Source organism: Hevea brasiliensis, chromosome 10 (genome assembly GCF_030052815.1).
Source record: "Hevea brasiliensis isolate MT/VB/25A 57/8 chromosome 10, ASM3005281v1, whole genome shotgun sequence".
Lineage (NCBI taxonomy): Eukaryota > Viridiplantae > Streptophyta > Magnoliopsida > Malpighiales > Euphorbiaceae > Hevea > Hevea brasiliensis.
This window is the reverse complement of record NC_079502.1, coordinates 97655154-97678752: the sequence shown is the minus strand read 5'-3', so window position 1 is coordinate 97678752 and position 23599 is coordinate 97655154. Positions and strand designations below refer to the sequence as shown.

At 33.6% G+C, this 23599-nt stretch overlaps 5 protein-coding genes across 6 annotated transcripts; 1 reads left to right on the top strand and 4 right to left on the bottom strand.

The window, feature by feature from the left end:
• Window positions 1-624: 624 nt before the first annotated feature.
• On the bottom strand, window positions 625-1422 carry LOC110632583 (glutaredoxin-C9). Its single transcript, XM_021780855.2, has one exon. The coding sequence runs from the start codon at window positions 1257-1259 to the stop codon at window positions 804-806; it is 456 nt and encodes a 151-aa protein (XP_021636547.2). The 5' UTR covers window positions 1260-1422; the 3' UTR covers window positions 625-803.
• A 3370-nt stretch (window positions 1423-4792) lies between these two features.
• Window positions 4793-9264, bottom strand: LOC110632581 (prohibitin-1, mitochondrial). 2 transcript variants are annotated; one of them, XM_021780854.2, is made up of 6 exons: window positions 9112-9264; window positions 7829-7983; window positions 6701-6817; window positions 5849-6019; window positions 5396-5608; window positions 4793-5222 (listed from the first exon to the last, which is right to left on the bottom strand). In XM_021780854.2, exons 3-6 carry the CDS (start codon window positions 6791-6793, stop codon window positions 5028-5030), a joined length of 672 nt encoding a protein of 223 aa, XP_021636546.1. In that variant the 5' UTR covers window positions 6794-6817; window positions 7829-7983; window positions 9112-9264; the 3' UTR covers window positions 4793-5027. The 2 variants fall into 2 exon arrangements, with proteins under 2 accessions (XP_021636546.1, XP_021636545.2); XM_021780853.2 differs by having other exon boundaries at window positions 7829-8017; window positions 9112-9259.
• Window positions 9265-10215: 951 nt separating this feature from the next.
• On the bottom strand, window positions 10216-11070 carry LOC110632609 (fasciclin-like arabinogalactan protein 6). Its single transcript, XM_021780884.2, has one exon. The coding sequence runs from the start codon at window positions 11033-11035 to the stop codon at window positions 10286-10288; it is 750 nt and encodes a 249-aa protein (XP_021636576.2). The 5' UTR covers window positions 11036-11070; the 3' UTR covers window positions 10216-10285.
• A 1512-nt stretch (window positions 11071-12582) lies between these two features.
• LOC110632589 (MLO-like protein 9) lies at window positions 12583-16856 on the bottom strand. Its single transcript, XM_021780863.2, has 14 exons — window positions 16631-16856; window positions 16457-16514; window positions 16119-16309; window positions 15836-15952; window positions 15560-15620; window positions 14938-15026; window positions 14693-14767; window positions 14535-14623; window positions 14343-14392; window positions 14175-14215; window positions 13900-14073; window positions 13739-13774; window positions 13256-13384; window positions 12583-13168 (listed from the first exon to the last, which is right to left on the bottom strand). The coding sequence occupies exons 1-14, from the start codon at window positions 16745-16747 to the stop codon at window positions 12767-12769; spliced, it is 1629 nt and encodes a 542-aa protein (XP_021636555.2). The 5' UTR covers window positions 16748-16856; the 3' UTR covers window positions 12583-12766.
• Window positions 16857-19706: 2850 nt separating this feature from the next.
• Window positions 19707-23076, top strand: LOC110632598 (uncharacterized). The gene is made up of 2 exons (XM_021780871.2): window positions 19707-20577; window positions 22695-23076. Coding segments are annotated over exons 1-2 (732 nt in total). The 5' UTR covers window positions 19707-19846; the 3' UTR covers window positions 22696-23076.
• Window positions 23077-23599: the final 523 nt, after the last annotated feature.

Below are 23599 nucleotides of genomic sequence, written 5' to 3'. Positions count from 1 at the left end.
AAGCTCTTAAACTTTCCCATCATGAAAGCAACAATTTGAAAATTTGAATCAAACATTGCAGTTTCCCACTGCAACTTACAGCTTCACCTTTTTATTCATCTGTCAAACAACTGGAAACCAGGAGGTGTATTCTAATTAATCTTCAATACATGCAAATTAAATGGGATTGGATTTGATTTGATTTTTTTTTTCTTTTTTAATTCATAAATTGGTTACTTGTATTAAAAAATGATGAAACTTATCCTTGACTATATCCGATCAAACAAAATATTGGTGAGATTTTGTAATGTTCTCTGAACTGTTTGCCTAATTGGACTAAGTACTGATATCTTAACCATTAGCTGAATAGCTGTTAATGAGAGTGAAATGAAATGACCTTATTATTTAAATCTAACATGTTAGGTGGTGTGTCCAAAGCCACTTATGTTAATAATGGCTACATTTCCATGTGATGCAAACAGTACAAAGCATCTCTTTCCTTAATTTGCAAACCTTCGCACTGTAAAAATATGATAATATGCCTGGAAACAGCTGTTAATATTGTTTAAATAGCTTAAGTCAATACCATAGTTTTAGAATCGAACTGAATCAATTAATCAAGAAAGAGAGAGAGAGAGAGAGAGAGAGAGAGAGAGAGAGTTGTGTTTCTTTCTTTACTTCTGACAAAATTACAATCTCAAATCTAAAACCCAAAAATAATTAATCGTTCATATCTTGTGAACTAAACTGCAGCAATCAGAAAGCAAAGGAGGATTTTTTTTTTTTTTTTTAAAGGGAGTTAGATGAAATCAAAACTGCAGGAATCAAAGCCACAAGGCTCCTGCGTCTTTCAATATAGGCACCAATTCTCCTGAAATATGAGTAGCCATAAGCCTATCCAATCCTCCAAACAACTTGCCACCAATAAAAACACCAGGAAGCTGAACTTTTCTCATATTATCATTTCCACCTCCCACTTTGTTAACAATCATCTCCAATTCTTGCAAAACACTAATCTCATCTTCCTCATCAATCTCATAGATCGGTGGGTTCACTCCAAGACCTAATAGCAATCGCTTCACTACATGGCTCATACAGCACCCCCGCCTAGCAAACACTATAATAGCATTCTCTTGAACCATACTGACCATGTTTTTCGACCCTTTTAACAGTTTCTTATAATCAACGAGACCATTAGTGGAAGTGTGGTTAAGGGTTAGAGGGTTGGTGGTGGTGGTGTATAGAGGCAGCCATGACTTGTAAGGGATTGCCTGCTGCATCTTTGCTTATCTAAAGATGGAGAAATCAATGGAGAAATTAACAAGGAAAGACAGAGAGAGATTGAAAGGTGTAATGGGTTGTTTTGTGTGGTTTTGGAAACGAGAAGAGAATTGAATATATAAAGGGAGAAGAGAAGAGGAGAGAAGACTTTGATAATTTGGAGGGCGTCAACGGCAGTTGGGTTGTATTTTCTTGTTTACGCGCTGTATGTATAGTTGTGCGGTGACGTTTTGCTTCTGTCATTGCTCGCTATTTTATTAGGCACATGTAATGCACTTACGTCTTCTTTCTCAATCATCCTTTTTTTTTTTTTTTTTTTTTGTCTATACATGCTCTCTTCTCATTGCCTTTTTTTTTTCAATAAAAATTTTGAATTTTTTTTTATTATTTCAATTAATTTATATTTGAAAATAATTTATTAATTTTAATTAATTTATATTTATATTTTTTGGGGGGTATGGTGAGGGTGAGGGTGAGGGTGAGGGTGAGGGTGAGGGTGAGGGTGATGTAAACGAGTAGTGACGTTTACCAGAAATAAGAGAAAAATATCCATTGAAACTCTATCCATATTACTATGTGCGTAAGCTTGCAGGCTGTTTCAAGCTCATTCACTGCCCATAGAGTGTTGACATTTCAACCCCCAATAATTCATTTCTTTTTTTACTAAAAAATTATAATAAAATCTGTTAAATAAATAATATATCTCTAATTATTATATTAAATTAAATTATATATTTTTAATTATAAAAATTTATAATTATCTTTTTTTAAATAGTTATAAATTTTTTAAAAGAATGAGAGTTATAAATTATTTTTAATTATTTCTAATTTTTTATATTAAGAATTAAATTACCATAAAAAAAAAAATATTGAAGTAGAGATGAAAACCGTGTGGCGCTGTTACCTTATCATATCAAAACAGCCGCTGGGAGCCGCCTGACGGTGCGCTACGTAATACACACAAAATTTTAATGTCACCGGCAATCATGAAGCGTGTGCGTGATGTCATCTGCTGGTCCCGCCACGTGGAATTAGTGTTAGCTTCGTGCGAGAATACGTCAGAACAGTGACCTGTAATATCTGCCACGTCACCGATACATCGACGCTCCATCACTCCACCCCCGCGTGATTACGTTATAGTGACGACATCCACTCATCTCTTTTGGCATTCTTCACATGTGCGTTTGTGGAAGCTGGCCTAAGCAAATTGATAATTCTACCCACCAATTAAATTGATTTTTGGGTAAATTATTTTATTTATCAATTTTTAAAATTTAATTTTTTTTAACAGTAAAATTGAATTCATTGTCACTCCTCATCGTATACTTATTTCATTTATTCATGCGCACATTTTGATTCAACTACGGACCGATTTAGCCTTAAGATAGAGAGACCATGAGCAGGGGTGAGCAGATTTTCATAAATCAAATCAAACTAAAATTATATATATATATATATTAAGAAAATTTTAAAATTTTAAAATTCTAATTTCTAAATTTTTTTTTATTTTTATTATTGAGACTTATTATTAAAAATATGAAATCTTATAAAATTGAATCAAAGTGATATTTACAGGTTTAATTCGGTTTGATTGTCTCTTGGTGATAGGTTTGGTTTGATTTTCAAAGTTCTTGATTTTTGACTTTCGATTTCATCGGTTCAGTTTAGTTTCTAATCGAACCGATCGTTTACACACCCCTAATCATGGGAGAGTAGAGAGCATGGTTTTTAGATCCAGTTCCGACTAAAAATGAGTGAAAGCAGATAGTTAAAGATTTAAATTTCAATTGAATTGAATCGGATTACAATAAAAAATCTTGTATAATAATATTATTAATCTAATATAAATTTTCATATTCAACATAAATGTGTACAAATCATGATTTAATTAAAATTTAATATAACATGGTTGTCTATATAAATTATGTTTAAAATAAGTAACCATAACATAATAACAACTTAAAAATGAAAGAATAAAAGAATTGAATATTTGATTTGCATTTTTTAGTCTTTTAGAAGTAAAATGACATTATTTTGATTAAATTAGTTAAATAAAAAAATAATAATGAAAATCTGGTTCGTTAAATCTGTAATGGTTACTTGATTAGTTGGTCAAATTTTTTTCGATTTTAATAATATGCAAATTTTAAGAATGAACCAAACTTTTTGATTAACCGATTGATAATTTTCACAGTTCGATCAACTTGGTCCGTCTGGGTTTCAAAATCATGGTTGAGAGTAATATTTTGGATATGAAAGATAGAGAGAATTTAAGAGAAAGAGAGGGCATATAGAGAGAGAAGAGAGGGTTTTGAGAAATTAATTAGTCTTATATGATATAAAGGGTATTTTTAATATTTCATAAATAATTAGCGATAATTGAGTTTAATTTGGACAAAAAGGTTAAGTTATTGACAAAAAACCAAATTATTTTAGATTGAAAAGAACGATTTAATTATGATTTTTTTGTCAAACCTTAGATCAAATTGTAAATTATCTTTAACAATTTTTTAATTTTAAGAATTAAATAATAATTTAGATAAAGATAATAATATTCTTTTCATTATCTTATCAAAATATGAAAATACTTATATATAAATGACATAAGTACATAGGATTAATTTAAATCATAATCAAACGATATTTATGAAAAGTATTTTTTTTTAAAAATAATTTTTAAATATAAATTATTTTTCATGAAATAAATAAAATTTAAATTTAAAATAAAAAAAAATTGAGCCATTCGAGTCTTCTAAGTGTGAAAGCTCAAGTTGATAGAGGCTGAAATCATTTTAGAAATCTTGAGAGTAGTGTCCTTGATGTGCGATTTTAGAGACAGCAATAAAGACCCAAAGTGAAAAATTCAATGGCTAAAGCAGAGACACAAAACCTTCCATCTCTCTATATCCTTGGTAACGAAGACAAAATCCTGCAGACAAATACTAATGACTCATTAATTATATCAAAATATAATAACTAAAATATAATTCATCCTTAAATTTATTTACTATCTAAAAAATGAATTAATGATAAATAATATATTAAAAAATAGAATTTAATTATTTTTAGAAATACTTGGTATTCATACGATAGAATTTGGATTTCAGAAGGAAGAAAGTGGTGGTTGAGGATGCAAGACGTGCAACCAAAAATGGCAAAAATATCAAAGCCTAAAGCTTTGTAGTTCATTTACCAAAAAGGTTGAGGTGTACAAGTAATCAAATTAATGCTTACCAATCATCTAGAAGGTGCTACATGAAAAATTCCAACCACCTCCCATCACATTCTTACATCATCCAACCCAACATTTCAATTTAATTAATTTATTATCATCACAAAATGACGTGGCATACGCTCTATACATAATCTCTCATATACAGACAATTCATGCACATATGAAAAAACAATCTGAATTTATAACTTCTTTAGCTGCTTCTGTTCATAAAGAAGCTTCCTTCTGCTAAAAGTTCCAACCAAACCAAACTATTGCACATTTGAGATCAAATTAAATTAAATAAACTGAACTTGAGTATTGGAGGTTTAACTTGGTTTGATTTGATTACGGTTTTCATACCCAACAAAGTATCAATTAGAATTCAACTGCATTGAGAAGTATTTCAAAATTATTAAAAATCCAGAATACACCAAGCCAATGTGAAAGAATCCGCCTTTAAGATCGCTCGACGAGGAGATGTACATAAACTGAAATTGATCCAAAAATACTCGACTGTAATTACCATGAGCTGGACTCCAAAACCAAGAGATGCCTACTTCTTCCCATGAACCGCCAGCTCCATCTTTTGAAGGTTCAGTAGCAAATCATCTGAATTAAGGAAAACCTTGTTGGCTGAATTTGAGATTGTCTGCGCAATTTCTCTTGCAGCTTCAATCTTCCTAAGTGTGATAAATGCAGGATTGTTGGCAATAGCCTGGCCTATGAGCTGGGCACTCGTAGCCTCCCCCTGTCAATCACAAAGAGGCAGAAATATTTTGAGGGGTTTGTGAATTCACATATTAACTATCAAACAGAGCAAATAAAGTACAAAATAGATTCTTTACTCTTCTTCTCCCCTTCCCCCTGAAACAAATTAAATTAGATGAAAAAAATAGATGAGGATTAAGCATTTTTTCTCACCTCTGCTCTGATAATAGCACTTTTCTTGTCTTGTTCAGCTTTTTCCACAATAAATTTAGCCCTTTCAGCTTCTTGTGCAGCCACCTGTTTAGCTTCAATTGCAGCAGTAAATTCTTTCCCAAAAGTCAGGCTTGTAATGGACACATCATCAAGTGCAATGTTAAAATTGGCTGCCCTTTCTGTCAAAATCTTCCGTATTTCTCTACTAACAGCCTGCAAAATATCAATCAGTCAGCAGTCATCATATTATGATGCCTGAACAACCACAGGCAAGCAAGCATTAATATAATGCTAATATAAAGAAGCAATTTCACAAATCCATAACTAATGGAGGACTCTAATGTTATATATATATATATACACACACACACACACACACAAACAAACTATGTGAATCATGAAGAATTTGTAATATCAATCTGTACAGAAATCCAAATCATTTGAATTCATTACCTCTCTCTGAGTAATGAGCTGGCTGGCATTATACTGTGCAACCACAGCTTTCAATGTTTCATGAACGATAGAAGGCAGAACTCTTTCATTATAGTTTTCACCAAGGGCGCGATAAATTGTAGGTAATTGGCCTGCCACAGGACGAGTAAGAACTCGAAGTCCAATCTTAACCTGTACAGCAATTTTAAGACCCAATTTTTCAAATGCTTGGATTTTCAGGATTTTAAATATGTATAACTAATGGAAAATACAACCATCATACAGAAATCAACAAGTGACTACCATCCTAGCTTAATCCTAAAATTCATGGAAATACTAAATTTGAAGATTTAAAAAAAAAATCTAACTATGGTCAAGCAGACAACATGAATGAAGAGAGAAAGAGAGGGGACGGGAATCACATCCAAGGTATGCAATCATGCACAAACAAAAGGGGGGACTTGCAGGGTTTCCTGAGTGTGGAAACATGAAAGCAAGGTTCAAAACTAATGATGATACAAGTTCAAGAATATTATAGGATTAGAAAGCCTGCATGAAAAGAAAATTATCTGGACAAGGAACGAAAGGAGTGAATAATGGAACAAATGGAGGTTGGAGAATCTACGTCATTAGTGGGAACAAAAAGGAAAAAAGAAAAGCAATAGAACAAAATATGCCCTGCTATATAATCTGGGAAGTGGGAACAATTAATTATGACAAAAATGGTCTAGCTGAGGTTACGAAATTGAAATACTCCAATCAAGTTTTTAAGTGCATCAGCTGCCAAAAAAAAAAAAAAACTCACAAATGAGAATTTTTTTACCAATTTGCTAAACCATAAATAAAGGAATAATAAAGACCTAATAAATTTACCATTTGGAGATCACGACTCCCAGAAGTACTCTCAACTAGATGGGGTCGTGCTCGAACATCATAAATGACAGGGCGTTCAAACCATGGAATCATAAGGTGTGTCCCCTCAGGGTAGACCTGCATATTCAACAAGTACATTGTCCTAATAAAAACTCAGAAATTAAAAAAACTATGGGTGAAGATTTGAAAAATATCAGTGGGATCAGAAAAACAGAATCAAATGGTGGCAAGGAACAATATTTTCCAGGGTAAGTTGAAAAACCACATTGTTAATTTCAATCAAACACTAAAAATCTGCCCTCTAGTAATCAGCGCCTCTTCCCCAGTTACGATCAATGAAAAAGCAACAAACACCCTTGCATGAGAGGCCAGAAGAATTAAAGTGCCCCAAAAGAATGTAAAACATTACAAACACAAGGCAAAAAATAATTAGTAATTGGATGAATGTCTGGATGCCAGTAGCTGTCACAGTACCAAACCCCACATAAATGATTAAGCCAAGGTATCGTCCACTCAACAAGAACAAAAAGCTTAAAAAGACTTATTAATAAATTAGTATAGGATCATGGAGACTTTGACGTTGTTCCGTTATTATTATTTTTTACTATTGTTTTCATTGTCTAGTGAGCCTTTTTTTTTCCTTTTTACAAAAGAGGAAAAACCCCCCCTGTTAGGGGGGGGGGGCTGTGGGGGCGGGGCCGGGGGGGTGTGGGGGCGGGGCCGGGGAGGATTGATTAAAAGGTGGGTTCAGGAGAAGAAATTCCAGATAATTAGTGGTGCAGCTGCATAGAAACTATACATATTCACCACCAGCCCACAAATCAAAATACTCGGATCTTGTTAAAATACTAAATAAGTTCCTGCCTACATATTTCTTAACATTTGATGAAATGAAAAATAAAGTATCTACTATATCACAAAAAGAATAACAGAAAGATAAGATAAACATGCTTAAGAAACATGACAAGTTACTAGAACAGAAAAGATATTTGAAAAATATGGGAAAGGCAAAAAAATTAAATGTCCAACACAAACCATATATGAGAAGGAAGTCAGATCTGATGACAAAATTTTGTTGGATATGAGCTTCTTCACAAATTACAATATGAAGTATATTAAAGAAATAACCTTGTCTTTGACACCAACAATACGGTTGAACACAATGGCCCGATGCCCTCCCTCAACATTGTAGAGACTGTTAGCAGCTGCATACACACCAATCCCACCAATAACACCAAGCTTAAGCAAAGTGGAGACTGCACCACCGCCTGGCACCTTAGGAACTTTGACATTGTTGAAATTCATTTTTTCCAAAAGCTAAGCATATCATTTTGATGTTAATAGAGTAAAAAATTAAATGTAAGTACTCAACAATGAACATCAAGTAAAAAGTTCAGAAACAAGCTGCAATATGAGAACAAGGATGTGAGAGGAAACATAAGATATTTCATGAATAGGTAGGCGTGACCTCTTAGAAAGGAAAAACCAAATATGAACAGCACAAATATATTTCTCATCAAAGTATGCATAAAGGCAACTTTAACCAACTTCTGCTAGAAAGTACAAACCCCCACAACTGAAGTCAGCAGAAATCAACATTGATAGTAATGAAATACTAGCTAGCTAGAGGAAAAACATATTAATCTACAATTGCAACATGTTACTTGCTATTGCCTTGAACTTAATATCTGTTGAAGCAAGAGGAATCAATTTTCCGCCCTCTCTTACTACCTTTTCAATAACCATTTTATTTTTAAAATTTTTCTGGAGGACTTCTAAACAGTCTTTTAAATTAACACTTTTTTCTCAGCAATAAGATATTTAGGTGTGGATGAGATATGAGAGACTACTAATCTCTCTCTCTCTTACACAAACACGCACAGAGGAAATTACAAGCAAACATTACACATTTCTTTACCCTAAATAGCATCAAAACGCCCTCGACTAAAAAACCAAACATTTAACCTTCCAGTAGTCATAAAAATTACTCTAGAATACAACAATAAAAGAAAAACAATCTTGAATACATTTCTTCTAGGCATACACCAACGAACAAACTGAACGGAATTACAGAAATAAAGGGCATACTCTGTGACACAAACAAAAATTCAACCAAATATTTCTCACAATAAAATATAAGTAAATTGATTAAAGATGATCCCTATTTGGATGCTAAGATAAGTGAAGCAAAACACTTATATATATCTCTATTGTTTCAGAATCCATTAAATGAAAAGAACCCAACTCAATTAAGCCAGGAAAACAAAATCTTAGCCCCAAAATTTTGATTTCTCCCCTTCCCCAAAAAGAACTTTCTCGGGCATCAAACAGAAGATAACATCATGAACAAAATTTTAAAAAGAAAATGAGAAAAGCAAAATAAAAGGAGGGAAAGAAACATCTGTGCACACCTTGTAGCCTTCCACTCGATAGAGAGAGAGAGAGAGAAAGAGAGAGAAGGGGTTTAGGGTTTATAGCTTCGAACAAGAAAACGAAACGGTAGGGTTTTAGCGGGTTTCGGGCTGATCTCAAATGGACCCAACTTTCTTTCTCCGCTTCATCCTTTTTTTTTTTAATTTTTATTTTTTTTATTTTTAAGTTCCATTTGTTCTGTATAAAATGTTTTTCACGAGGAATATTTTTTACAAAAATATATTTTATAAAAATATTTTTTTATTATTTGATTTTAATGTTAGGTTAATTATATATACTCATATTATATATATATATAAATATCCTCACATTTTAATAAAATTTTTAAAATTTATAAAATAAAAAATAAATTTTTTAAAAAGAAAATAATTTTTTTCTTTTTTCTAATAAAAAATATTTTTTTATTAATTTATTTTTTTAATATCATAAACATCAAAAAATATAAAGAAATATTTTATGTAAGACAAACAGAGTCTAAAGGTATAATTTTCAACTATTCAGCTAATAATATATATATTTAATATAAATTATTAGGAATAAAAATAATAATTTTTATATATTTAAAATTAATTTAAAATTTAATTTTTTTTATCTATTTTAAATGATTTAATAGTTGAATATATAGTGATTTGTGTGTGTGTTTGTGTTAACCACTTGGATTTTGAAGACATAATTAATAGATAAATTAACCTAAAATTATAGGTTTAGTTGCTGAAGTCTTGGTGATTTGGTTGGTACATACACAGGTGAGGTGGCCACGATCAGATGGATCGATCTCTGTGAGGATTATTAATTATATATATTAGGATTTTTAATTCAATAATTAAATTTTTGTACACATAAAAATAAAAATTAATTGGAATAATGTTCATATTGAGTATATCTATTGGGAAATTATTATTTACGTGAAGTGAATGGTACCACTTAAAAAAAAAAGATTACTATTGCTACATTATTAGGGAATGGTTGAATATTAGAAATTATATGCATATATATATATATATAATACAAATGAGAAAAGAATTACAATCAAATGATAAAAGAAAGTTATTAAAAAGAACACAAGAAATGTGAAAATCTGCAGCAAACCCCAAGGGTAGATCGAGAAAGAAAGCAAATTCATGCGCAAAACACTTTGATCAACAAGATTTCTCAAGAAAGAACTCCCATGCATGCCAACCCCAGTCCCAGAACAAACCCCAATGCCACATTACTATTCCTTCCACCTGAGCCGTTGCCAGGTGCTGGCTGTGAAGCCGCTACTGTTGAGTTCGTTGAACCACCAGACGAAGTCTTTGTTGGCGGTGCGGGAGCTGCCGTTGGTGCCTTAACGCCAAACAACTCCTCAGGCAACAACACCTTGTCAACTTGGTAGACCGCCAAAGGAAAATCTTGCCTTAAAGCATTGTTGATTTGCGTCTCAACAATACCACTTGACACATTAACTTGGTTGCCTTGGCCTGTAAAGTTGAGACCAAAAACGCCACCATCTTGGCCGGTGGCCTGAGTCCTAACTGGGTTGCTAACCAGTAAAAGATTGTTCAAAGTGTAGAATTTTGGTAAAATGTGATACAGAACAAGTTGAACTTGTTGTTGAATAGTGAGGTCATTTATAGTACCAGCTTTAAGGTTGTTAAAGGCATTATCGGTGGGAGCAAAAACAGTCATGCCCTCGGTGGAGCTGTTGAGCTGGTTTTCGACTTGGTTTGCTACTTGGGTTGAGGTTAAAAGCCTAATAAATGTGGTGAATTGACCATTTTTATCAAGAATTCCAGTGAGGTTGACGGGACCAGGGGGTGCTGGAGCAGGGGCTGAGGGGGTCTGGGCTTGGGTATTGAGGGAGAGGAGGAGGAGGAGGAGGAGAAGGGTGGTGAGACAGATGGGGACAGAAGTGGCGGCCATGGTGGTTCTCTTGTGGTGGGATGGGGCTGTGGGGAAGGAAAGGGGATTTATCATTTATATATAAATTGAATGAAAGGGGATTCATCAATTAATTTTAATTTATTGATATTGAATTTATTTTTAATATTTTGATTTTAATGTTAATCTAAGTTAAATTAATTAAAAAAAAAAGAGAGGTAGGCTGGGACTTCGAACTATGGTGGAAAAATGAGCTGGCTATAGGCTTGAACTAAGAAAAATTATAGTGAGAAAGCTAGCTAAAGACTTCAATAATCAAAATAAATAATTAGTCACATACGTGCAAATAGGAAATAAATTAAATTTAAATAATAAAATTATAATCAATAATAAAAAAGGAATTAGAGAGAGACAAAGCAGTGAATAGAGAAATTAATTGAATTGATTATTTATTTTTATAATATGGCAAATGGGCAATATAAAATCAATTCTTAAATAGGTATTAGTCAACCAGCCAATAATTCAACTACATTATATATTTATTTTATGGGTGCTCACATGAATTTGATAATTTATAATATATTTGATACCAAAATGATAATAAATTTTACAACTTCAGACCTCCTAGAGGAAGTGTAATTAATTTGGTCAAACTAAGATCTGAAATATTAAAAAAAAATAAAAATAAAAAAAATATTGGACTGGTTTAAAAAGAATGATTTGAAACTAAGTTTTACTAACTTAAAAATTACTCTAACACTATTTAATTAAATCCTATATAGAATTTTATAATTTAGAAGAGCTTTCTATCCAAAAATGAGATGATAATGACTTGGAACATCCAGCATAGCTCTAGCCTGGGGTCTTCTCTGTATACCATCCTGCAGGTATTATGTTAAATGATTAAATGTGGGTCAGATATCATATCTGAAGAACAAAAAACTTTATCCAACCAACTAAAAAGACTCTTCAGTGGCTTTACATATTTTTTAATCAGACAGAGTTGAGAGCAAACAAAAGGTTTATATCCTTACTGGGTGAGTGCAGGCTGTCATAACATAGCAGGAGAGAACATGGGATACCTCTAACAACTAAATCAGGCTTCACCATATTCTCCTAATGTTGCATTGCAGAAATGTCGTGTTAGTTGTTAGAAATTATCTTGTTATTCTTATTTTTAAAAATAATTTCACAATAAGCAATTAGTATCTCTCCTGCGAATGAATAGGACTATTGTATTATGGGTGTAGTTGGAAGCCAGCATGTAGAAATGGACATCATTGCACTCCTCAATCAGCCAAATATTATTAATTCCTACCAACTATAGCTAGCTTCAAGATGATTACCAACCAACAGCTATAGCCCGGCGATATCTTCTGTTGGCATTTCATTTTCCTTTGCAAATTGCAATTCTTATATATAGCAGATTGGAATAAGCCAGTGTTAATTTCAAGATCTCATACTAACCCTTTTATATAAAATGGAAATTTAAAAGACCAAGTATATTTTCTACTCATCAAACAGAAAATTGTAAAAGAAACCTAAGTTGGCCAAAAATCTTCACATTGATATAATTTACTCTGTTCTGATTTTCTGAGAAAATTTTAAACCAGACATTCGATTTTAGTTATGGACTTACATTAATTTGTAAAACCATGTTGTCATCTTTACAAATATCAAAACCTACTGTAATGTTGATTGGGTTTGGAATATTTGCTCTTAACAGACCAAACTGAAAGTTGAAAATCTCCAGCTAATGCTTTGGAGTCCTAATCATCTACTTCTTCGTTCTTCCATTATTGAACTAATCCTGCTACTTCCCATTTTTTTCCAACTGCTCGCAAAGGAGATCTCACCGTCATCGGTACCTCTGGAGGTACTAGCTTCCTCTGTAGTGATTTCTCGTGTGGAAGTGCTTGAGGTGGTAGCTGCAATATTATGAGTATGGTTATGATGCTCTGCTGCATTTTCTGTTGTCTCAGGATTAGGAGAGTTCATGACTGCTAATTGACGAGTAACAGAAGTGTCATTGCCATAAGAACGCTGAAAATTTAATGGCTGTCTGGTTATAGTGGATATATTATTGTGAAGACGGTTCCTTGCTCTCCAATGCCAATTCTTGAGCCCTTTGGTTGCACGTTCAGTGAATACAGCTCTCTTCATCCCAGAACCCATCTGTGATCAAGAACCCAAATTCACTCACGCAAATCATTTCGTGCGTTAATCAATAGCATTCCATTGCATTGTGTTCAATGCCTGTACCTGAGTGACGAGTGCGTAGATTGGTAGAGTCACATAGCCGCAGAGGAACTGCACACCAATGCCCGTTGTGATCCTAATGGCAACATCTTCTGTTTCTTGATTGAAGCAAGATCTTGGGCCATACTTATACTATTTTTTTTTTTTTTAACAGGGAATGGTTAGCTGATAAGGATTATGAGGATATGAAAATCTCTTGAATTTAGTAACTTGGGCAATGTTTGGATTGTGGGTTTTAAATTCGTGAATTCCGTTAAAATACATGTATTTAGAAACCATGGATTTTATAAGCTTTAAAATCCATGGATTTAGGATGTCTCTCTTGTTTGTTATGCAAGCCAAAATCTATGGATATGTTTGGCAAATGATGGATTTTGTAAAATCCATGGATTGTGATGATGACAATTCCATGGATTCTTCAAAACCCATCATCCAAATCCCTCCAACCAAACGTTGCCTTATACATTGAGAATTTGAGATACCTACCCATGCCCAGGTGAAGAATGCCAGTTGAAAGGAATTCTGTAATCACATTCAACATCTTGGTTTGATTAATATTTAATGCAGATTAGTAAAAGTGAAAAAAAAAAACATAAAGCAAGCCGGTTTTAGGACCAATGTGTACAACTTTAGAGTGCATTTTCTACCTGGATTAGGATAAACTGCAGCAGATAGAGCAGCAATTTAGGTTTATTAAACCAGAAATATTCATTGCTGGGCTTCACCGGAAAAGTGCCTCGAATCACAGAATTATTCTTGCAACTCTCCACACACATTTTGGTTATTATAGTTTCCAGCTTTGTCCCCACTGCTAGAACAATCTGCCAAAAAAAAAAAAAAAAGGCATACAAGAGTCTAATCCCCTGTTTCCATGGTGTCTTTGCAAAGGATAATCATAGTGGGATTATATAGTTCATTATACCAGTAGGGGAATGAATGGAAGCCAGTAGTAGTTGTAAAATTCTGCAGATCAATCAGACTAAAATGTGAGAAGTAATTGGAAAATTATATAGAATATGCTCGGTATACATAAAAATAGTGCACCTGTCATGAAGAAAATAATTGCACCACAAAAAGATAAATGTTTTACCTTTTGCACTGAAAAAAATGAAAAGCAGGCACAACATCCAGATCCATAGCCTGCAAGAAAGAGTGCCAAACTTTTTATTGTTGGAATGATTTGTTCCCTCTTCCAAGGGGTTTGATACATTTTCTTATGTTAACCCCCGGCCCTGCCCATTCCAATATGAATATTGTGTTCCAGTAAAGAATCAATCTTTACCTGATTCCAACTATCTGTTTAAAATCATCATCAAAAGCTCTGACGAGGAATTTCTGGAAGTTGAATGTGCTTCCTTCAGCAACATTGGCCTGCCAAAACAAGACCATAGTTGTCCATGTTTTCCACTTGGAAATAATGGTTTAGATGATCTTGATTACCCGGATGAAACCATCGCGAAGGGTGAAGTAATCAGCTTTCGAGGCTGAGCCACTAAACTGACGAATGAAACATACCTAAACAAAGAAATCACCACATATTCAGATTCTTCCTTGGATATATTAGAAAACTTCAAAAGAGGAATGAATAACAGTTTATGAATTCCTAACACATCCTGCAATACGAGATAGCTTTAAAAGTAAAACCAGTTGTAGAGTTAGAATGGATACATATCTTATTCACTTACTGGCCAAAGCAAGAGAGGATTATCACTCCACATTTTCAAATGTCTTCTCCCAAACGATGTTTGGTGGGTGAGCCGGAACCTCCTTGGATCTGTACATATGAAGTTCTTAGCATTGGGAAAGAAGGATTTGTCTAAACCCTGACACCTTCTCCAAGACAGTTTCACCTTTTGAAGCACTAGCCGTATGGAGTTTTTTTAAAACTGAAAAACTTACCTAGTCCTAGTTCGTCATCAATGCAAGACATACATAAATATATGGTACCACCATACAATACATACTGTTCTGAGTCGATGACAAAGCGAGTCTAAGCAAGAATTTATCTTTTAAAACGGGGCAAAAAACATTAGTAATCCTGTGATGTATAATCTTATAGAATTGCATAGTCAATCAGAGTGGTTGTGTTGGTCTTCCTTCAGTTTTAAAAGGTGCAAAGAATGGAAATAAGCCGAATTTGAGTTTTTTTTTTTTTGGTTTATCTACCCATTTTGAGATTTATCACCAAGTATTACTGGATCCATTTGGGTCTCCATTGAATTTGAAAAAATAGCTGCATAAAAAGTACAGTTGGGGCAGGAGCAAAAGATGTAGCTAAAATATTGATACTAGGATCAGTGAAGCTACCATTAGCAATCTGATACTCAAAGGATTGAGTCTCTTCCTCCCATGCTTTCCATCTTCTCATCTGCACACAATTTTTTTAAAGAAATATTGGATTAGCCAACATTTAAATGCAGTGGCTGCTCAAACAATTGTCAAAATCTACATGAATTGGTCCACTATAATCTAAACTATGATGCCTCAACATCTTCTATCCTTGAAACTAGTCTGCAATTGTTGGACTATTACCTAATAAAGAATAACTGATCTAGGAAAAGTGAAATAGAGGCAGATTAATACCTTTGCCCTACCAAGAGACATAGTTAATATACAGTAGAATACATGAAACACAGCTAACGCAGAAATGAACAACTTTAGCTGCATGACTCCTTCCCTTGATATCAGTGATACCATTCCCTGTATCCATTTTCAGGCAAATTAAAGAATATATAATATCAACATGACTCATAAGTTTTGGGTAGGTATTCAAACACTTAACTAATATTGGCTCAATAGCATGATTTATTTTCTGTTTTTTTTTTTTTCTTAAAAAACTTAGTTTCTGATAAAGGTTGTTGCTCACCTTTGCCTGACAAAAGGATTCACCTGTGGTGTCACTGGAAAGGTCCGCAATTTGTGTTGCTGATAAAAGAGCAGGTTCTGGATCTTTGCAAGGATGAAAGGAGTTTGCCACTGATTCTGTTACACAGATTTTTGATATAGGTACTTCCGATATTGTGAGAAGCAATGATATGAAACCCATTGTCATCATCTCTAAATTAATTCCAAAACAATTAGGAAATCAAATGATTAATATCGATCTAAAACAACTTAGTAAACAATTGAAGAATTTAAGGGAGAGAGATAGTAATCAGTCTATAAAGAACTTGATGCAGAGCCTATTGCTAGGCTTGTGCTAACCTGTTTTAGTCTTTTCCAGGGCTATAACAAGGGATTTTCTTCTTCTTTTCCTGAGAAACTGAAACACGATATGCATACCAAAAACTATATCTTACAAAACCATGGCCCTCAGACATAAAAAAATTGAAGAAAGAAGAAAGAAAAAAGGAAAAAGGACTGCACATATATACATACTTCTGTGAGGCAATGAAGAGCAGCTTCAAAGATAAAACAGATGAGAATAAAACACATACAAACAATTGAAATAGCCCATGTTGGAGTGTGCTCAAGGGTAGCATTCCCTTGCTCCATCTATCTACTATTTTTGCTTCAAATGTTACAATTTCTCTCTTGCTTAATGAGACATATATAGCCAGTGATGCTGTTATTTTTGGGATGAATAGGTGTAACTAAATGAAGGATTTGTCAAACACAGCTTTTGAAATGGAGCATTTGTCAAACACATAGCTATCTTACATAGTTTTAAGGACTGGTTCTCTGCTGCCGTACTTCATCAGTAACACACACGAAAAGCGATTGAGCTAGACATTACATCTCGGGTATAAACGATTTCATGCAAATTCTTATCTAAATGGATTCATCTTGTACCTAAGAATGAATGGTAGGACCCATAAGACACAAACACGTGGATTCCACTTGTGTCTGGACGGTGAACTCGGTCTAGATAAAAAAAAAGTCCATAATTTCAAAAGCATTAAGCTATAACGACTTTACTAATCAAACAGAGCTAAATTTACTCTTAAGATTTTGTAAGATTTTTAACAGTGTGTAGGATGGATTTTCAAAGTCAATGACGTAATGCAGGGAGAGTTATGTGTCATATTTTTTTTTTTTTAAGGCTAATGACACGTGAGATCATTTATTAAATATATAAATTTATTAAATTTACGATGAATTGGATTCACAGAAGGATTTTCTAATATGTCATTGGAGAATAAGAACCACTGGTAATGAAAACGTTGAAAAATGCTCCATCTTACTTGAGCCAAACCTCTAAATTACGTAGAAAAATGAGAGTTCCTTTGATTACCTTTGATAGGGATAGCAAGAAGTTTGATGCAAGGAACAGACCTACCCTATTGGGGTACGATCTTGTCAAAAGACAAGCTGCTATGACTTGGAAATATTTCTTATTTTAATCTCTCTAGTTATAAGTTGAAAACATGTTATACATAAGTTAATAAAGTTGAATATTACTAAACAAAAATCTTAGAATTTTAAAACAAAAAATAATTGCATAATGTGAGATTCTTTTTGGTAAAAGGTTGAAGAATTTTTTTTTTTATAGTTAGTAACATTATTGGATCAATTTTTCTATATGAAAATTAAAAAATATATATATAAAAAAAAAGACTAAGCAACACAAAAATAATTATTTTTAAATTAATAAATTTTAATTTAATAATATTAAATTTGTCTTTAAAATTAAAAATTTTAAATTTAAATTCTAATTAAATTCTATTATGAAATAATATTTAAAAAAAATATAAGACAAATTCTATGTTTTGCTAGAGTATCAAAAATGATTATTTATTTCAAGAGGCGTGATAAAAAAGTAACAAATAACTATCTCTCTTTTTCCCATCAACATTATAAAGGCAATGGGCAAGTCCATGGGCTTCTTGCTTGTACCAAGAATTTAGGACACTTGGCCCATTGGTTGCTAAATTAGTAGGTTATATATATACTTAATTTAATTTAATTGAAACTTTTCAGTGATGTATAATTATAAATTTAATTTTAAATTTAAGTATTTAATTATATATAATTAAAATAATTAAACACCCCTTAATATATTGGATTATTAAGTAGACTTGATTGTGAGTCTAGGACTCTTTGCTTGATTTATTTGATTTAATTTCAACTCTTTACACTCTATTTGGATATGGGGAAAAGGGAAGGAAAGGAAATAAATAAGAGAAAATAAATTATAATTAGCACTTTTCCTTGTAAAAAAATGAAGGAAAAATAAGGAAATCAGGGAAAATAACATTTTTTCTCTTGTTATTTTTTCTTCAATTTGAAGAGAAAATAATAAAAGTGTGGGATTATACATCAAAATTATTATATTACCATTTTCTAAAGGTTTTTTTTTTTAAATACAGTGAATAAAATTATAAATTCATCATACTTCTTTTTACTTTCTTTACTTTCTTTCCTTTCTATCTAAACAAGAGCAAAGAAAATAACAAAAAAAAAAAAAATTCTTTATTTTTCACTCTTCATTTTCCTTCTCTCCTAACAAATTTTCCAAACAGAGTGTTAGTCTCTAAAAACAAATTCTCTCAAATCTTTTTTCGTTTTTTTGAGCATTATAGTCTCTTTTTTTCTCATAAAATTTGACTATCTTTTACCCTTCTTAAGCAAGGAGATGGCTCTCTTCCTTTACTCGACGTGCATTTTTATCTCTGTGCATCTCGGGCAGAGTTGTAAATAATTTTTGAGCTATGTGTTCTCTTTGTTTTTTTCTTGCAAATGAAGTGCTAAATCGTGAGGGAGGCTCATTTTGAACTTGTCATGTTGAGTTTAGTCAAAGACCTTGAGTCGAATTGGTTCTTCTTCTGATTTAGCCCGCGAGAGGATGCATTAATGCGGTGAGGATGAGCATATCAAGGGTCCCATAGCCGACTCACTTAGATGATCATGTGACTCTTAAAGACAAAAGATGTCATTTGGAACTCTGCTCATTGATTCTCCATGCAAATCATCGTGTTGGGTTGAATTTGTCTCATGGGGGCTTTGTTTTGGTTTCTAGAAGGAAATTTTGGGGTGGCACTTTATTGCTTTTCCATGCAAAACCCGACGATCCCTTGCATCAATGAGGCAAGCGATGCTGCAGGGTTGATTGCTTCCTCCTGTTCCTTGTGTTCTGTTAGCTTTTGCAACCGGTGATCTTGGGTTGAATCTGTTGTGTTGTTACTTTGCTGTGTACCATTAGGACTTAATGAAATTCTATTTTTGAAAAATAATTATTTTTTAAAAATTTAAAAATAATTTTATTATTTTTAATTTTTATGTAAATAATTTTTTTTTATAAAAAATTACTAGATGAGCTAAGCAAGCAAGTACAACGTCAACCCATAGAAAACAGAAAAAAATGAAATGCAAGAAACGAAGCTTGTGGAAGGAACGCCACTAAAATTGCACTCACGAATCGCCACGTAGGTATATGGACCCACCATTGATTTTCCACCAATCTCAATCTCTCTATTCCTGACTTTTCCTTCTCTCGTCCACCCAGCCTGCCCACGGGTATTACAAAAGACGACAAAAATTCTTTCTTTCACCCTCCTACGATTCCAGATCCAATCTTTCTCTCTCTCTCTCTCTTAAAAAAGGAAGAACCCCCAGTGTGGTTGTCTGTGGCGGTGGTGGTGGTTGTTGTTGTGGATGGCAAGGGCCAACAAGTATTCCTCCATTAACTTTAACCATATCTATGACAGAAACTTAACCAACAACGCTACTCCTAATACCGCAAACAACACATCAAAACAGCCTTCCTCTTCTTCTTCGTCGTCGTCGTCTTCTTCTGCTCTTTATTCTGCTATATCTTCTCCCAATACTTACAAAAACCATCTTTCTTCTTCCCGCTCCCATGGCCGTATGCTGGTTCTGACCCGTCCTACTCCCAAACCCGTTTCAGCTATTGCCACCCAGTCCTCTCTTTCACCTTCTTCGCAAATACCATCGACCCAACAACCTCGAGCGCCTATTTCGGATCAAGCGCCTTCTGAACCGGAATCGGACCTGATTTCTCTCCGTCCCTTGGGTCGGACAGGGGCCGCTCCGTTTGTTTCTTCTTCGGTATTGGTACCGGAGAAAGAGAAGGAGGTGGGGCCCTTGGTAGGATCGCCAAAGCCAGACAAGTTCGTGCCACCGCATCTCAGACCGGGTTTTGTGGGGAGGGAGGAGAGGCCTGGGCCGGAGGTTTTTAGGGGGAAGGAGGCGAATCAGAGGCCGCCGCAGCAGCAACAAGATTATTTTGTGTCTAAGGGTGAGTATGGGGTTGATGGAAGGCCTAAATCTGGTGGTTATGAGAGGATGATGGGAGGTGGCGAGTCAGATCTGGGTTTGATGAATCGTCCCAGATCTAGTGGGAATCGCCCCAGTTCAAGTGGATGGTATGGTTCTTGCCAATCTAATCCAATTCATTTATGCTTTAGATTTGATCAATTTTTGTTTGTTTATGTTACTGTGTCTAGTTTACTTGAAGCTTATAGTGTAGGTCTTATTATTTTGTTCATGCTATTCTAGTATTCTATGCTCAATTCTTAATTTTTGATGATTCATCTTTTCTGGGATTTTTATTTGATGAGCATTATTATTTGCAGCCTTTCTAATAAGATTTTTTATTTGTTAGTGGCAATTATCACAAATATGTAGGGTCAATATTAGAAAAGGGGGAAAAAGGGTAAGCTATTTATGTCTGGAGTAGCTTATGAAGCTTAAGTTGGTAGTATAAAAAAGTGTCCACATCTCAATCATTGATGTCTGGAAACAATTTTGGGGAAGATGCTCAATCTTGCAAAACCACTTCATTTCTGTTTTATTCCTCCATGTGTTCTGCTGCCTCTAAAATTTGCAAAATCTTTGAAGGCCTATTGTTGTTGAAAGCTTCTTAAGGCCTCTCCCCTATTTAAACAAATATATCTGCGCATGCACACATATTGCATTTGAAAGTGGATTGATGGCTATGGGAGTTTGCCTAGTGACATGGAGATGTTAAATTAAAGTTGGCACATTTGAAAATTTTATGAGGAAGTGTGGCTTTTTATCTTGGGATTGTGACATCTTGTTTAGGTCTTACACAAGACAATAAATATTTTAATGAGGGTAGCAATTACCAGAGCTGTTTGAGGTTTTTGTTTGTGGTGGATGGTGCCTTGGATTAACCGACTAACAAGAGAAAATGGATTGCACTTAACATTAACTGTCTTTCTGCATTGTGTTCTTTGTGCTATTTGCATTTGGTTGTAACGTTCCAGAGTATGCTGTTATTGCCCACAACCACAAGATCAATTGCTAATAGTTTTTAGATTATAATTTGGTTTTTTTACAAGGCATTACTTATAAGATGAAAATTGCCTTGAGTTTCAATGAGAAATGGTTCAGATTGTATACAGGGGTTGGCTGTTTTAGACTTGCAGTTGAAATTTTGAGGAATTTCTCAAGTCTGTTGACCTTTTGAGCAATGTTCTAGTGGCCGTAGTATATTATCATCTGGTTGTAATAATTCAAGTAAGTTATTATCCTTGATATTGAGTTATTTGGTGATTGAGTGCATTATGCTGGAGAGAGATAGGCTGAAGGGTAGTTATACAAACCTGCAATTAGAGTAGTTACTCTAGAGTTGGAAGCTGGTAATTAACAGATAATGTCCATTAAATGAGCTTAGCTGAAATTAAAAAGGTTAAGATAGCTGTGCGGGAATAAGAAAATATAGATAAGAAAAGAATGTATCTTAAGAAGATGGAAGAGGCACCCATTGAGTGTAAGTTGAGGATGATTTGGTTGAGAAGGTCTTTTTTTTATTTTTTTATTTTTTTTAACGCAGATGGTTTGTCCCTGTACGGTCTTCAGATGCACCGTTTGGACAAGTGAGAGAGTGCTAGTAGTAGGAGAGAAACAAAAATGACATAGAATGAAGTGATTAAAAATATGATTTTATGTTCCAACAACTATTAGAAAGATTAACCCTAAATGGAGCTGAATAAAGAAGCAGACTTTTATGATTGACTTTGATTAGGTTGGGGTTGAGATTTAGTTGAGTATTGGTTCATACCATTGGGGTTTGAAAAGTGATTTTCAGTGCAGTCACAGAAGTCAGAACATTATTGGGGGAAATTTATTGGAGATCGAGGATGATTTCATTGTTAATTTTAGCTATCTAATGAAGGGTCTCAATTTACTGAGTGCCATGTGAATTAAATTAAATATCTCTTAGGAGGGGATGATAATGGGACTAGAGTTTCTGAAATAATGAACTGCTTGCAATGAGAAAGATGGCTCTATTAAACAGAAGTATTTGTGCCAGGCATAGCTGTTGCATAGAAACCAATTCAAGGCATTGTATGCTATTATGTAATCAAGTTATTGCTATTGCATTGAATGTGATTATTAAAGTTGTTGTATGCCATTGTAAAACTAAGCTTAGTTCTGTGGATTGATTCCCCTAACCCCTCTGGTTGTTGTGAACTTTACCCGAAGTTTCTAACCTTGAATCAATGTGTTTAAGCAGAGGTTCATATGAAGTAGTTTAACTTGTGGAAGATAGGATCAAACCTGGTGGCACCTTTTGAGTTCTTGACCCTGTTGATAGAATTCACATTGAAGTGATGTAAAAGAGAGTATCTGGGACTTTCAAGCAGTCAAGCTGCATCATTGCTCGGTAATTCAGTCTTTGTAGCTGATTAAAGAAAGACATCAAGGTGCCTACAGAATGTAGATTGTGTGATTTTTTTTCCCGTTTAATTAGTTATATGAATTTTGAAGGTGAGGGGTGAGCATATACCTCTTCGATATTTATTTTCCTCTAATGTACTTAAAAAACTTTTCTTTTGTAAGGATTGTGTCTCATTTTGTTCTTCATCTGTTTCTATTGCAATCTTCATTTGCTGCTATGCTGGGACTGGCTTTTGAGCATGCAGAAAAAATGAGAGGAATTCTATAGGAAAATCAATCTAATGGCTTTTAGCGGTTTCCTGCTGTATAAGCCAAAATTAATACAATTTCAGTATGAACGTGAAATTTTTATTTTTATTCTATTCATTTATACGGCGAAATTACAAGTTCTCTGGTCATGCACTGAAATATTGTTAAAGGAGTTAGGCTAATAAAATCATTTCAAGAGAGAAAACCTTCTCAACATATTGCCTTGGTGGGTTAGAAAATGAAGATTTCTGGAAGTGTGTTTTTTTTTTCAATCTGAGAGTTTTCAAAAACTTAAAAAAATCTTATTTTGTAAAATCACAGATTCTCTTAAATATAAATGCCTGATTTTAGAACTTGAAAAAGTTTCTCAGAGGTATGATTTGAGTTTGTGTATCAGGAAAAAAAAAAAAAAAAAGCAAGGAATTTCAATTAAAATTCAACTTTGACAACTCTTTTCTTATGCATAACTGCGACGGCAGAGGGAGAATCTCT

Bases quoted from the DNA above. Each gene is read 5' to 3' on its own strand.
- LOC110632609 (XM_021780884.2), bottom strand. From the start codon at position 11,035: ATGGCCGCCACTTCTGTCCCCATCTGTCTCACCACCCTTCTCCTCCTC.
- LOC110632581 (XM_021780853.2), bottom strand. From the start codon at position 8,005: ATGAATTTCAACAATGTCAAAGTTCCTAAGGTGCCAGGCGGTGGTGCA. The intron at 6,818-7,828 runs GTTATTTCTTTA...TTGAATATGCAG, and splicing joins TTGTTGGTGTCAAAGACAAG to GTCTACCCTGAGGGGACACA. The intron at 6,020-6,700 runs GTAAATTTATTA...ATTGCTGTACAG, and splicing joins GGAGTCGTGATCTCCAAATG to GTTAAGATTGGACTTCGAGT.
- LOC110632598 (XM_021780871.2), top strand. From the start codon at position 19,847: ATGGCAAGGGCCAACAAGTATTCCTCCATTAACTTTAACCATATCTAT.
- LOC110632589 (XM_021780863.2), bottom strand. From the start codon at position 16,747: ATGGAGCAAGGGAATGCTACCCTTGAGCACACTCCAACATGGGCTATT. The intron at 15,953-16,118 runs GTGAGCAACAAC...AAATGGATACAG, and splicing joins AATCCTTTTGTCAGGCAAAG to GGAATGGTATCACTGATATC. The intron at 14,393-14,534 runs GTAAAGATTGAT...TCTTTCTTGCAG, and splicing joins AAACAGATAGTTGGAATCAG to GCTATGGATCTGGATGTTGT.
- LOC110632583 (XM_021780855.2), bottom strand. From the start codon at position 1,259: ATGCAGCAGGCAATCCCTTACAAGTCATGGCTGCCTCTATACACCACC.